Below are 16412 nucleotides of genomic sequence, written 5' to 3'. Positions count from 1 at the left end.
CGTCCCATTTCCACTTAGTCTATCTATTAATTTATCGAATTTATATAAAAAAATTTTGTACCAATAAAAGTATTAATTTTTGCACAAAAACGAATCTGTTGATACTTTTTTCAAATGATTGAGAGTGCAGTGATTTATATATATATATAACGTGGGACAGCTGCCGCCATCAGGTCGCGGAATGTTTCTGTCTCCACCAGCCTAAAAGGCAACATTTCCAGCGCAAGCAGTCGCGAAATGTTAGCATTTAGAACTGTGGCATGTGGGGTGTTGGCAGTGTATTTGCGCCTGCGTTCAAAGGTTTGCTGAATGGATAACTGAACACTGCGCTGGGACAAGGACGTGCTTGATGATGGTGTTATTTCTGCGTAGGCAACTGCAGGTGCAGGACCGGAGGAGGCTTGTTCGCAGGCAGCATGGACAGGGGATTGGCTCGCATGCACAACCAGCGAAGACGTAGCAGTGACATCAGCAAGCACTGCTCCTCGACTCTGTTGTACTTCCCACAAAGTCGGGTGCTTGGCTGACATGTGCCTGATCATGCTGGTGGTGGTCAGGCTGCTAGTTTTGGTACCCCTGCTGATGCTGGCACGGCAGGTGTTGCAAATGGCCTTTTTAGAATCATCTGGAGCCAACTTAAAAAACTGCCAGACTCGGGAAGACCTAACATTTGTACAGGCACCTTGTGTCATGTTGTTGTTCCGGGGAACGGTTGCCTGACTTCTGCCTGGAGCCACCACCCTGCTTCTTACTGCCTGTTGGGATGCTACGCCTCCCTCCCCCTGTGCACTGCTGTCCTCGCTCTGCATAACTTCCTGCCAGGTTGGGTCAGTTACTGGATCATCCACCACGTCGTCTTCCTCTTCCGCACCCTGCTCCTCCTCCTGACTTCCTGACAATTGTGTCTCATCATCGTCCACCCCTTGTTGAGACACGTTGCCAACTTCGTGAGAACGTGGCTGCTCAAATATTTGGCCATCTGTACATACGATCTCCTCATGACCCACTTCAACATTAGCTGGCGAGAGGCCAGAATGTGCAAATGGAAACGTGAACAGCTCTTCCGAGTGTCCAAGTGTGGGATCATTAATGACCGAGGACGTGTACTCAGCCTTGTGGTAGGAAGGAGGATCAGGTTCTGAAATGTGCGGTGCAGTATCACGGCTACTGACACTTGACCGTGTGGAAGACAGAGTGTTTGTGGTGGTGCCAATCTGACTGGAAGCATTATCCGCTATCCAACTAACAACCTGTTGACACTGGTCTTGGTTCAAGAGCGGTGTACTGCTGCGGTCCCCAAGAATTTGTGACAGGACGTGCGAGCGACTAGATGTGGCCCTTTGTTGTGGCGAAATTAGAGCTTGCCCACGACCTCGGCCTCTGCCTGCACCACCATCACGTCCACTTCCTTGTTCCTTGCCAACGCCCTTGCGCATTTTGCAATGCTGTGCTGACGTGTATTCACTAGACTTGGGCGTTATATCCAAGTTTGTGCAAATCGTGCACCTGTACGCTGCCACCGACAGGCACACACGTGCGGTTTTTAAATGCAAGCACGGACGCACTAAGAACCTAACAGGTTTTAGGAGCAAAAATTAATGAGAACTCTGACACTATCAGCCACTGCTGACTGACGTGTATTATACACTACACTTGTGCGTTATATAATAGTTTGGTAAAAACGCACACAAGTGCACCTGTACGCTGCCACCGACAGGCACACACGTGCGGTTTTTAAATGCAAGCACGGACGCACTAAGAACCTAACAGGTTTTAGGAGCAAAAATGAATGAGAACTCTGACACTATCAGCCACTGCTGACTGACGTGTATTATACACTACACTTGTGCGTTATATAATAGTTTGGTAAAAACGCACACAAGTGCACCTGTATGCTGCCACCGACAGGCACACACGTGCGGTTTTTAAATGCAAGCACGGACGCACTAAGAACCTAACAGGTTTTAGGAGCAAAAATTAATGAGAACTCTGACACTATCAGCCACTGCTGACTGACGTGTATTATACACTACACTTGTGCGTTATATAATAGTTTGGTAAAAACGCACACAAGTGCACCTGTACGCTGCCACCGACAGGCACACATGTGCGGTTTTTAAATGCAAGCACGGACGCACTAAGAACCTAACAGGTTTTTAGGAGCGACAATTAATGAGAAGTCTGACACTATCTGGACTGTTTTAGACTGTGTACACCAGCCCCAGATATGATGAAGGCTGGTATACGGTCACCACTAGGAATGGCTATATACCCTGCCTGCCTGCCTGCCTGCCTGTATACTGCTACAATAGTCCTGACAAGGACTCTTCTGGTCACTAGCCTGTATTCCGACCTGGCTATACCCTGCCTGTATACAGCAACAATAGTCCTGAGAAGGACTCTGCTACTGTACTCCGACCTGGCTATACCCTGCCTGCCTGTATACAACTAGAATAGTCCTGAGAAGGACTTTTGGTCACACTGTTTGCAGCCCTGCTACGGAAATAGCTATAAAGGGCCGCAAACCTTTCCCTGAAGCAGCGACACTCTCCCTGCACTGACTGTCTGGATGGCTGTGAGCAGAGCACAGCGCGCCGGCCGGTATAAAGGCTCGGTGACGCTGTGCGGGCCGGCCAATCACTGCAATTCCACAACTAACAGGGCTGTGGCATTGCAGTGGTCTGCCAGCCAATCCCTGCATGAGGGCTGGCTCTCAAAAGAGCGCCAACATGCAGAAATGAAGACCACGAGTACAGCACGAGTATCGTGAGATTACTCGGTCCCCGCCGAGTAGCCCGAGTACAGTGATACTCGTGCGAGTACCGAGTAGTAACAAGCATACTCGCTCATCACTAATCTTAAGTAGATATCAGATTCAGAAGTAGTCATGTAGATAATATCTGAGCAAATAATAGATTTTAAAATTTCCAATGTGTTGGTTTATGTTAAGAGTTTTCACTGCTGATTTTATTCCTTTCAATGTAGAGTGTGAAAATATATTCTAAATTGCAACTTCAATGTGGATTTAGTGAGGTGAATAGGATTGTAAAAAAGGAAAATATTTTTCACAGAAAAAAAAGCACTAGCATTTTTCCATTAGCTGTGCCTACTGTAAAAATCTTAGACTCTTTTACATTAATGGTGATTAACTGCAATACCAGGAGGAGCCTAGACAAGAGTGGTATTGTTTCTTTTAGGGGGAAAGCATCTGCAGTAAGCACTAACACAGGTTAGTATGAAACTGTAGTCTTATAACAAACTATATTACAAATACAGCATGTATAACAAAGGAAGATGCTTACCTAGCACAACTGTATTGAATGATACAATTTCCTTGTCCTTCCCATCATTATAAAAGGCTAAGTGCCAAATTCCAACATCCAAGTACTGGACAAACACAGCCTCATTTTGCACCAATGTCTGAATGCTGCGACGCTCTCTTGGGGCTTCAATCACACTCCACTTCTCTTTGCCATCCAAACGCTCCATGAAGTCATACTGTAAATGGAATAATACTAGAGCTTAATTGAGATGTTAATAAGGGTTAGTACGGGCTGTAAACTATGCTAATAATACCTCATTAGTCTAACTTCTTCACAATGTTCAGATTTGAGGCTGATGTGGTTTCAAACTGTGATACATGTGATCATAACAATATGTCAGTACTTTAAAGATTTCATTGACTGTTGCAATATGAAAGATACAATTTTCAGGAGTGCAAGATATTTGACCATTGGAACCCCAATATATTGTTTCCAGGGTTTTTTAAGTCACTTTCTTTTTTGTCTTTTAGTATTAGTTGCCATTTTCTTGCACAAAATTCTTCAAAATGGTGCACACGGTTCCTAAATGTGGTGTAGTCAAAAGGGGTCTTTTTTTTGTCTTGAACTGTTTTTTGTGACTTTTAATGCAAAAAGTTGCAAATTTCATAAAGTGGCACAAAAATTGTACCAAATGCTGGCTTACTTAAAAACACACCAGAGGGGACTGGAGTGGAATAACACCAAATTTTTCGACTTTTTAAATAGTTACAGTTGATTAATCAGTTTAAACCGTCTCGAATTGTTAAAACTGTGATAATTAAGTGGAAAACGAAAAAAAACACAGGTGAGCATATATAAAATGACTTTAGGAAAAGTGCAGAATGATGAAACATAAAAACAAACAATAAAAGACGCAAAACACAAAACAAGACAAAAAAAAAAAACAGCCGCAAAAGCAATGATTAATTTGGCCAACATTCTGATTATTAAACATGAAAACATGAAAAAGTTTTTTTTTTTTTCAATCAATATACAAAATCTTCTTTGTCTATGGCAATATAACATCATAAACTTTAGTAATGGTCATGTATAGAAGGAGAACAGTACAACTTCTGTTTTTGCTCTGTTCAATCTCTGTCAGATCTATATTTTTTATGTAATTTTAATACATTGGGATCAACAACAACAATAGATTCTAAGGGATCCCACTTAATTTCTATCTTTTAGGGCAGAAAAATGTAGAAGATGTCTACTACTACAGTTCACTGCATACACCTGTCCTTCTACTTGCCCCAATGGCGCCTACATCCCCATAGCGCACATGCACATGACCTACTGTAGACTAAAAAGACAAGCTTGTGTCAGTTGATAACAAAAAATATAGAAATCCTGTGTCGGTAGCAAGTGTAGATTACCATGAGCACTAAGGCAGCTAATTAACATCACTATGTTATCCTGCTCAAAACGGCCAGATCTTGCCTGAGTAACAAGGTTGTTTGGATTCTGTTCATTTGTTAAAGTGTTTGTTCTTTTGCTATTTTTGGATTTGGCATGAACTGTTTTTCCATTCCAGTTTTGGAATCCTGCCTGTGTGACACATATCAGTGTGATCACCTTGCAAGTCACTTGGTTTAACCTACAAAAATCTGATAGTGATATAATGGATTCAAGATCCTGTCCTGATGCCTGTCAGTGATAACTACAGATATCTATCTTCCAAAACAAATTGTTATTTTACATAAGCTATAGATATATCGTCTGGCTTGTGTTGTAATTTGACTTTTGTATTAACATTTGTGGGTTGATTGCTAGCTATTTGATGTGTACTTTGGGTATTGCTATTACAGTGTGATAAATAGTTTTGAGTCAGACACAAATTATGCATTTCACAAAGTTTGCTGCTTCAGTTGATCAGTTGAATTGCAAAATATTGCAAAGCCACTCTTTGCCATGAACATTAACTTAATAACTAGAGATGAGAGATGTTCGAGGTTCACCAATTTCATGTTCGAGTAATTTTGGGGGGTGTTCGAGTCGTTCGACGAACTCGAACTATTTGGTAAAAGTTCGGTAGGTCAAGTTACGTTCGAGAATGGTTCGAACAACAAAAAGCGTAGCTAGTTACTAGCTGGCTTCTCACTGTAATAGTGGGAGTCAGTGTGAATCATGATATTATCAAAATTCAGCGTATAGTGTGCAGGGGGATGGGGTTTAGATCAGTGCTGCTACTGAGTGCTGAAAGAATGCCGATCGCCATTTTTTTTTCTAACCGCGCATACAGTGGGGTGGGCCAGGCTGTCAGCAAATCATAGACACACACACAGCAAAGCGGATTTTTGCCTGACAAGCAAGGGCATGTGTCATAGGCTGTGTATGTCACATGTCCTTGCCCTATAAGATCCGGCCATTTTCCCCGTCGCCGCCATTATCTCTCTGCTGCGGGTGGGTGACAGTCACTGCTCCTGCTCCCGCTGCTGCTGTGTGTGCTATAGACAGACAGTGCTATCTACACAGCGCTTTAGGGATTAGGGACTACTTGCAATTTCAGCCCTTTTCAGGGCTGCATTACAGCCGTTCATAGGCATTGTTGCTAGGCATGTACAACCGGAGAAGAAAAGGAGATAAGGCAATGATCATGTTTAGAAAAATACATTTTATTAATTAAAACCGGATAGCATTAGTTATTACAAAAATTACGTCATTTGAAATAGGTCTAACAATTCTGTAGGAAGTGGAAAAGTGGTTTATGTAGGAGCAAATACTTGCCGCACAGAACCAACCAAGTATATGGGGTTTGGAATTCAATATGCCACCATATCCATAAGACCATTAAATAGTGTGGGATTGCAACAAAGTGGCAGTCGAAAAGGGGGAGCAATAAAGCAGTAATGCAATATCTGCTTGTAAGCAGAATATAGTAATATAGTTCCCCTCTGGGACCCACCACAGTTGCAGTGAGGGGTTAACTCGGCCGCTACACAGGTCCACAGGCAAGAACCGGTCTAACTATATATATCCCAGCATAAATATGCATATTAATTGTCCAAGCCTGGGGAGCTGCGCAGACAGGGAGAGCCAACACATAATGGGGGCAAATTATGATTACAATACCTGATGGTAGATGTACAAGGCTGGTTCTGGAGGCAAGGAGAGGTTGCTAGGCATGTCCGTGCCAACGCTGTGCTGGGCTTTAGATAACAGCATCTGGCTACATCAGCTCAGGCAATTGCTTGCTGCATTTTTACATTGGCAGGGATAGAAACTGAGGCTTCCTTTGCTGTCATACTACCTACAGCAACTCTGCATTCTACACACCTGCCCACTTTTGCTACGCATTTTTTATAGCAAACAGTGCTGACACTTAGTGGCATACTAAAAGTGTCTGGGATACTAATCTTAGTGTTCCTCTGGTGCCACGCAACCTACAGCACCTCTGCATTCTACACACCTGCCCATTTTTGCTACGCATTTTTTATAGCAAACAGTGCTGGAACTTAGTGGCATATTAAAAGTGTCTGGGATACTAACTTAGTGTTCCTCTGGTGCCACGCAACTTACAGCACCTCTGCATTCTACACACCTGCCCATTTTTGCTACGCTTTTTTTATAGCAAACAGTGCTGACACTTAGTGGCCTACTAAAAGTGTCTGGGAAACTAACTTAATGTTCCTCTGGTGCCACACAAGGTACACCATCTCTGCATTGGACACAGCTTCCCATTTTTGCTACGCAATTTTTATAGCAAACAGTGCTGCCAGTTTTAGGGCCATCGTTGCATTGTCAGGGATAGTCAGTGTTGGTTCTTCAGCTGTCAATAAAGCTAGACCACCTCTGCATTGTACACCACCTCTCCATTTTTGCTACAACATTTTAAGTGTCCAATCTGGTCACAAACAAAATGAGTGGCAAAAGGACAGATGCTGGTTGAAAGGGGAACAGGCGTGTTGGAAAGGGAAAAAAGTTTGTGTCCGTGGGGGAGGTGGTAAAGCTACAGTAACATCTTCTGAAGAAAGGCCATCTTCAAGCAAAAGTAAGATGTTTACTACTGTCCGTGGACAATCAGATGTGCTCCCTTTTTTACGGAACAGAACTACTATAACAAAGGTAGATGATGCACAAAAAAAGAACATGCTTGAATGGATCGCAAGTGCTCCAACAAGTGGCCTCTCCTCCACCTCAACTTCAACATCCAAAAAACAACAGTCCTCTGAGTTGTCACCCCAAGTACACTTGCTTTCTCCCAGCTCTCAAGTCTCCACCCACCCTGCAGAGTATGGTGTAACAGAGATGGGTGAGTCTGCAGAGCTGTTCAGTCACACTATAGGCTGGGAATCAGAGGCCTGCTCCCAAGTTACAGTGAGTACAGACCAGGAAATTGTCTGCAGTGATGCCCAGAAGTTTTGATGACCAAGTTTCTGAGCATAATGTAGATCCTCATTCACAAACTGTAACACCTCTTGGTGGAGACAATGAGGAACATACTGATGACGATGATACCTGATTGGAATGACAACTTAACTATTCAGTCAGGGCAGGAAGAAGTTAGGTCTGAGGGCGAGGGGAGTGCAAACACAAAGGTTGATGATGAAGTTCAGGATCCCACTTACTGTCAACCCACAGTCAGGCACTCAACAAGGTCAGCAGAGGCGGTGGAAAAGGATAAGACTGACAATGAGGTTAGCTTGCGCCTTCCTGGACAAAGACGGAGTACTGACAGCACGTCAACAACTGCATCATTAGCCACAACTCTGCCTCTGAGCACAAGTCGGGGTGGCTCTGCAGGTCGCATGGGCTCTAATAGTTGCATTGCCTGGCCCTTTTTTGACATCGCAAAGGATCACATAACTCATGTGATCTGTAGGCTTGGTCGCCAATCTGTAAGTAGAGGCCAAAAACTCACTAGTTTGACTACTTCGTCCATGAACCGTCACATGAATAACAAGCATAAGTCCCAATGAATGAAAGGAAGCTCACTGTGCTACAATGCGTCTTAGTGGAGTGGGCCAACCACCGTCTGCTCCTTCAACTGCATCCGTGCGCTCTTCATCCTCTATGACTGTGGGGACAGCTGTCACATATGTTTTTCTACGCAGACCTTCCACCTCTTTAACCACAACTGGCAGTTTCCTTGGCAGGTCATCGTCAGTTGTTTTTTTTTGGGGGGAGGGGAACAGTTGCTGTTGTAGAGCTCTCTCAGACATCGAGAGCACCAACTTTAAATGAATGCAATATCATGTCTCCGCCTGCACTTTCCTCACAGACCAGCAATTTTCCAGGGACACCCTACTCCACACCGTCTCCGCACAGCAGCCAGATCTCGGTCCCTCAGATGTGGACAATTAAAAGGCCATTTCCTCTGAGCCATGACAAAGCTAAGAGGTTGACTTTCACCCTCTGCAAGCTGTTGGCTACAGAAATGCTGCCTTTCCACCTGGTGGACACAGAGGATTTTCAAGACCTCATGTCTGTCGCAGTCCCCCAGTACCAGATGCCCAGTTGCCACTACTTCTCCAAGAAAGGTGTGCCTGCGCTACACCAGCATGTCGCACACAACATCACTGCTTCCTTGAGAAACTCTGTGTGTGACAGGGTGCATTTCACCACTGATACTTGGACCAGTAAGCATGGACAGGAGCGTTACATGTCGCTGAATGGGCACTGGGTAACTATGGTGCGAGATGGAGAAGGGTCTGCTGTACAAGTCTTGCCATCCCCATGACTTGTGCGTCAATCCTCTGTATGTGGAAGTTCCTCCACTGCTTCTGCCTCCTTAACCTTGTCTGGGTCCTACACCTCCGCCCCAAGCCTGCCTGGTCAGGTCACCCGCATTTTAGCTGCGCACAAGGAATCCCGCACACCTCCTTACTATGCTGGCAGCAGAGCTCAACGGCATCAGGCGGTCTTTACCTTGAAATGTCTTGGAAATAAGAGTCACACAGCGGATGAGTTGTGGTCAGCTCTGGAGAGCGAGTTTAGTAAATGGTTATCTCCACTCAACCTGCAGCCAGGGAAGGCCGTGTGCGACAATGCTGCAAACCTGGGTGCGGCCCTACGCCGGGGCAAGGTGACACACGTGCTTTGTATGGCTCACGTGTTGAACCTTGTTGTCCAGCAAATTTTAACCCACTATCACAGCCTAGATGGGCTTCTGCACAGGGCACGGTAACTCTCTGCTCACTTGCGCCATTCAACCAGCACAGCTGACCAATTTACATCGCTCCAGAAGTCTTTCGGCCAGGCAGTTCATCACCTGAAATGTAATGTGTCGACACGCTGGAATTCGACTCTCCACATGAGGCAATGACATGGCAGCACCGTAGAGCCCTGGTGAAATACGTTATGACGTATAGCCTGGGCTAACGAGATGCAGAGGTGGGGCAGATCACCCTCATGGAGTGGTCTCAGATCAAGGACCTATGCACCCTTCTGCACAGTTTCAACATGACGACGAATATGTTTAGCGCTAACAATGCCATAATCAGCATGACAATTCCAGTCATTTACATGCTAGAGCACACTCTAAACACTATTTGGAGTCAGGGGGTGGGACAAGAGGAAGGGGAAGAAGTACAGGAGGATTCATATGCACAAGGGATACCAAGATCTACAAGGTCCAGATGTTCAGCATCACCAATGCGGCAGGCATGAGACGGTGGGGGAGAGGGATTAACAAAGGCGCATGGTAGCAGCGAAAATGTTGAGGAAGGTGCAGGAGACCAGGAAGAAATGGAGTCCGAACTGTCAATGGGCATGGAAGGCTCAGCAGATGAGGGAGACCTTGGTCAAATTTCGGTTAAACGAGGTTTGGAGAAGATGTCAGAGGAAGGAAGCACGGTTATCACCTCGCCGCCACAAACACAGCAAGGACTTGGTCCGCATGGATTCGCAAGACACATGAGCGCCTTCTTGCTGCACTACCTACAACATGACCCTTGGATTGTCCGAATTAGAAGTAATGATGACTACTGGGTTGCCACACTATTAGATCCCCGGTACAAGTCCAAATTTGGCGAAATAATTCCTGCCATAGAAAGGGACGCACGTATGCAGGAGTATCAACAAAAGCTGTTACTCAATCTTAGCTCGGCTTTTCCACCAAATACCAGTGGTGCACGGAGTGAATCTCCCAGTTGTAACTTGACAAGCATGGGACTGTCTCGCCATTATCAGTCAAACCGTACCAGCAACACCGTATCTGGTGCTGGTAACAGCAATTTTATGGAATCGTTTCATAATTTTTTTAGACAATCCAATGCAAGGCCACAAGAGACAAGAAGTCTGACACATAGTCAACGGCTGGCGAGGATGATACAGGAGTATCTGAAAATGAACATCGATGCCATGACTTTGCAACTGGAGCCTTGCTCATTTTGGGCTTCAAATCTTGAAAAAATGGCCTGAGCTTGCCACTTACACCTCGGAGATCTCTTTCATGTCCAACAGCCAGCGTTGTCTTGGAACGTGTCTTCATTGCTGCTGGGTGTGTGCTGACAGATAAGCGCACGCGTCTGTCCAGTGACAATGTGGACAGACTAACATTCATCAAGATGAACAAGTCATGGATCTGCATGGACTTTACTACCCCTGTGTCATCCTGGGGAGAGTAAAGGCTGGCGTATTTTGGAATGTTCTGAGATTGCCTGCAGGCAGTTGGCAGCGCTTAACCAAAAAACCCTTTTAATTCTTGCAGCTTAGTTCTAATGGTAGAGGAACCCCTTCACTCTGCCAGAAATTAGTAGACTATGTGGGGGATTTTAATTAAAAATCCACAAAAAACCAGCGCTAGATGGGTTTTTATAACTTTTATTAGTAAAGGTGCTCACCACCAAAAAATGCTATCCTTGTTCCAGGACAGAGTATTTAGTAGTATACAATGCACTAGATATTAATAAAACCAAGAAACACATAAAATAATGTAAAATAAATTGATTAGCTAGGAGGTAATACAATATTCACAATGATTTAGTTCTAAACAGTCTGGTGTAATGCCCCGGCCGGTGGCATACAACCTATTTAAATAGTATTTTAGACTGGTATAATGAATAAGGTATACTATACCAGCCCCCGACTGACTTGTAAGCTTAAATTGCACGATACAAACTTGCAATGTTATATTCGCCCCCAGGACCTGGGGGAAAAAATCCTCAAAACAGTCTGAGCGTAATCACCCCCGGTTCACAGTGTAATATCAGCAGAGTTTTTCTGCGGTAACTGGACCGGGTTTCTCCGTAGATTTAGACTGGAGCCGCTGTAGATACAGGGGTTAACCTGTCAGACTTCCAAAGCAGACACTTTGGGACCAGTGGCCGTAGTTAGTGCTGGCTCTAGAGGAGATGTAGTGTTACCAGCGTCCCTCTTTAACGGAGCCTCTAGACCACTTCACGATGCCACAAGCAGGCGGTCCCGTATTATCCCAATTGTACTTCCAAAACGAACAGTGCGGAGCCACTGGAGGCACCAATATGTGCTGGCTGCAGACAAGAATAAGGTCAGCGGTAACCTCTCGACCTCTCCAGCGGGCAGTCCGGACGGTGTCCAGTATAGGCTGACTGAATCCACACGAGGGAGAAGTTACTTAGCAGATTATCACCGCACAGGTGAGATAGACAAAGCAGAGTCCTGATCCGACGCGCGTTTCGGGGGCGTGTAACGGCCCCCTTCCTCAAGGATAACTCAGCTGTTGCCTAGAGCACTATTTATACATATATTTAATTAGTTACAATTTACATAAAAGCAAACAATGTTTAAACTCAACCAACGTTTAATGACCACTACGTATATCAATTTGTGAAAGACCGCTCATAATAAACATATAATATAGATTTGTGCAAAGGTTTTTCTAGAAAATCCTATATATAGCCCTACTTGTACCATCGTACGCTGGGAAAAAAATATATATTTTTCAACATTTATATTTAAGCATAATGTCCAAAAACATCAAAAAAGATGTAATATAAATTTACTTGCTGTAATATAAAAAGACCCTTGTATTTAAATCAGCCTTGGACAAATAAATCACTAATTTCAATGTATATTACGTACATATATATGTCCATGACAAACACATACATACATAATCACATACCCTTTTTTTTTTTCTTTTTTTTTTTTTTTTTTATTTATATCAGTATCTTTTACTCCTCTACCTATTTATGTGTATAAAAATATAATTTAATTAAAAGCAAACAATTCAATATCATTATTGAGTCCATATGGTTTCAAGGTGTTCAATTCAAAAATCCATTGACTTTCTGCTCGTGAAATTTTTTTGATGAAATCACCACCCCTCCAATCCTTTGTTACTTTTTGTACGCCCCATACTTGGGATCCTTTAAAGGACCCTCCATGTTTTAACGCATAGTGTCTGGACAGGGGGTGTTTAGTACATTTATTTTTAACACTTCTAATGTGCTCACCCACCCTTTTCCATAGGGGTCTAATAGTTCTCCCAATGTATTTTTTCTGACAGGGACATTGAATGCAATATACAACTCCCTTTGATTGACATGTAATGAATTCTCTAATAATGACTTCTGACTGCCCCTGTAAAAAAGATTTCCGTGTAATATTTTTTGTATTTTTGCATACTATACAGCTTTTGCATGGAAAATAACCTTTCAGGCCAAATAATCCTCCCTTATTGGGTGCTGTAAAATTGCGTATAGTGGGTGCTACTGAATTGCCAATATTGTTTGCCTTCCTATATATAAATTTTGGGTTGATAGGCAAAAAAATCCCCTATTATTTTGTCCTCTTTCAAGAGGTTCCAATACTTTTTAATAATGTTTTTAAGAATTCTTACTTGTGCAGTGTATTGGAGGATTATGGGGATATTAAATTCATTGGACTTGGGGGAGATTGGTGCAACTTGTTTACTTTGAAGTAAGGTCTTTCTTTCTATTTGTTTCGTTTGTACATACGCATCCTTCAAAAACTCCCCCCTATATCCTTTTTGTACAAATTTTTTTGTTAATACGCCTGCCTCCAACTCAAAATCTTCCTGTTTACTGCAATTTCTGTATGCTCTGATATACTGACTTTTTGGGACGTTAAGAAGCCAGCTTGGAAGATGACAACTCGTCAAAGATATATAACTATTTGTGTCAGTAGGCTTGTGATAAGTTTTAGTTAAAATCTGACCATTTTCAATGAAAATGTTTAAATCAAGAAAATTAATCATTGTAGTGCTCAATGTGTGGGTAAACTTAAGATGATATTCATTTGCATTTAAACTTGCCAGAAATTCATGAAGTGACTTATCGTCACCTGACCAAATGAAGAGAACATCATCAATAAATCGACGCCAGAGGACCAGGTTCTCCCGAAGCACGCCACCAGGGTATATGGTATCCTCCTCCCACCTCCCCATATACAGGTTAGCGTAGCTTGGGGCGAACCTGGTCCCCATGGCTGTTCCCCACCTTTGGAAGAAGTATTGGAGCCCATACCGAAAATAATTGTGATTTAATATAAATAAAATACATTCCTCCAAGTAACCAATCTGCGTTTGAGGGAGTAGGCCGGACTTAGTTAAAAAGTATTTTGAGGCCTCGCAACCCTTTTGGTGTTCAATGGAGGTATATAAGGAGGTGACATCAATGGACCCCAAAATATAATTTTTCTCCCATTTTACTTCTTGCAAAAGCTGTAACACTTGGGTGCTATCCTTCAGATAAGCAGGTAGTAATGGAACGCATTTCTGAAGATGGATGTCTATGTACCTTGATAGATTAGCTGTCAAACAACAAATCCCCGAAATAATAGGGCGTCCTGGGGGGTTTAGCATTGTTTTATGAATTTTAGGTACATGATAGAAGACAGCTAGCCTGGGGGTTTGATTCCTAATGTATGATGCTTCATCCTTATTTAATATCCCCTTGTCGAGACCTCTCCTAATTAAGGAATTGAGTTCCTCTGTATAGATATTTGTAGGGTCAGAGGTTAATACTTCATAGGTTAGCTTATCCCCTAATAGGCGAGCTGATTCTTTTTCATAGTCTCCCATATCCGTCACGACTATGCCCCCTCCTTTGTCTGCTGGGCGTATTATTATATTTTCATTTTTTTGCAAATTCTTCATTGCTATTGTTTCCCTCATTGTTAAATTATTCCGGCTACCACATTTTTTTGAGTTTTTCAACCGTCTGATGTCATTCACTACACATTTTTGAAAAGTGAGAAATGAATCCGAATATTCATTTAGTGGATGAAAATTAGACTGACGTTTGAGGTCAGTAGTTTGATTAGTTATAATGGTCAAGTCCGTAGGATTCATCATATTTTTAACCATAGGGTTTTTCAAAAAATGTTTTTTTAGGGCCAATTTCCTCATGAATTGTTTCACCCCAATGAAGGCTTGAAATCTATTAAAGCCCACAGAGGGTGCAAATTTTAACCCTTTCTGTAATAAGGAAGTCTCATTAGTAGTTAATTGGTGATGACTGAGGTTAAAAATTTTTTGTGGTTGTTGGTTCTCTACTAGTTGACTATTTATTTTCTTTTTGGTGCGTTTCCTTCCCCTACACCCTCTTTTGTGTTTCTTTTTCCTACCCTGAAAAAATCCAGAGTAGTAGTGTTCCATACTGGTTTAGAGCGGCTAGGATTGTTGCTAACATATCTCCTAATATTTCTTTGGGGTCGGGATTGTATGGGTTTTAATCTTGAATTAACAAGCGTATTAGTATTAGTTTCTAGTAAATTAGACCTCCCCCCCTGAGATGTGGAGGGTTCATTAATACTGCTCCCAGGGTCTAATAGTACTTCAGACTGGGGGGTATCATTTGGACTTCTGCCACCAATTGCTTGTCCATGCAAGACATTACTCATTTGGGAGGTATTTATTATATTCGGTGTACTGGCAGAATCTAGTAATAGATTTTGGGTTAAATGTTCCATAGAAGTTTCATATACTGAAAATACTTCCTCCTCCTCCCTGGATTCTACATCAGGGGTGCATTCAATTTGATCTAAAACCTCAAAATGGCTAAGTTCCAGTGGATCCCTTCCATCATATTTATTTGATTTATTTAAATGAGTCGGGGCCATAGCCGAATCTCTCCTACCCGATAAAACTGATAAGCCCAAATCTCTCCCATATTTTCTTTCTTTTTTCTCAATAATTTCTTTTTCTTTATTTTGTATCCGTTTTAATATGTTTTTAGACAGATTAGATATTTCGTAGTTATTTTTATGGGGTTTTATTTCATCAAATAATTGGAGAATTCGACTTTTATTTAAGATGAGTTGTTTTTTTCTTTTATCAATAATGAATTGAACTGCCTGTCTGGAAAAATCTTTAAAAAGTTCATCCCATTCTATTAGGGTTTGACGATCCCCTATATCTCCTGATAGGGCTTTACTGACCAATAAGCCTTTAGGTATAATATCGGCTTCCAGATACCTTTCAAGAGTTGCTACTTCCCATAAATCTCTCATCTCTTTTAGGAGTAATTGTTCTAATTCCCTAAGTTTCTTTTTTATGGTAGATATATCTGGGCCATTAACATTATTTGATTGTGGCTTTTCCGCATAGCCGAAAAACCTTTGCACCTTAAAAATTCTATCTTTGCGGTTTTCCCACAAATCCCCCATCTTAGTCTGTGGGGGAGTATATACAACAATGCCCGAACAAGGCTAGCACGTACGTGTAGGCTAGCAGCTAACCACAAGGGGTTAATAAGGTATATTCTGAGATTGCCTGCAGGCAGTTGGCAGCGCTTAACCAAAAAACCCTTTTAATTCTTGCAGCTTAGTTCTAATGGTAGAGGAACCCCTTCACTCTGCCAGAAATTAGTAGACTATGTGGGGGATTTTAATTAAAAATCCACAAAAAACCAGCGCTAGATGGGTTTTTATAACTTTTATTAGTAAAGGTGCTCACCACCAAAAAATGCTATCCTTGTTCCAAGACAGAGTATTTAGTAGTATACAATGCACTAGATATTAATAAAACCAAGAAACACATAAAATAATGTAAAATAATGTAAAATAAATTGATTAGCTAGGAGGTAATACAATATTCACAATGATTTAGTTCTAAACAGTCTGGTGTAATGCCCCGGCCGGTGGCATACAACCTATTTAAATAGTATTTTAGACTGGTATAATGAATAAGGTATACTATACCAGCCCCCGACTGACTTGTAAACT

General features: G+C 42.4%; 1 protein-coding gene across 6 annotated transcripts in view; it reads right to left on the bottom strand.

Annotated features, from left to right (window-relative positions):
- Positions 1-16412, bottom strand: part of TENM2 (teneurin transmembrane protein 2) — a 4009156-nt gene that overhangs the window by 1893090 nt on the left and 2099654 nt on the right. For all 6 annotated transcript variants that reach the window (XM_075344552.1, XM_075344547.1, XM_075344548.1 and 3 more), the window contains one exon: positions 3303-3498. In XM_075344552.1, the coding sequence (XP_075200667.1) occupies positions 3303-3498 (196 nt within the window). The remainder of the gene's footprint in view (positions 1-3302; positions 3499-16412) is intronic.

Source organism: Anomaloglossus baeobatrachus, chromosome 4 (genome assembly GCF_048569485.1).
Source record: "Anomaloglossus baeobatrachus isolate aAnoBae1 chromosome 4, aAnoBae1.hap1, whole genome shotgun sequence".
Taxonomy (NCBI): Eukaryota; Metazoa; Chordata; class Amphibia; order Anura; family Aromobatidae; genus Anomaloglossus; species Anomaloglossus baeobatrachus.
This window is presented reverse-complemented; position numbering and strand designations above follow the sequence as displayed.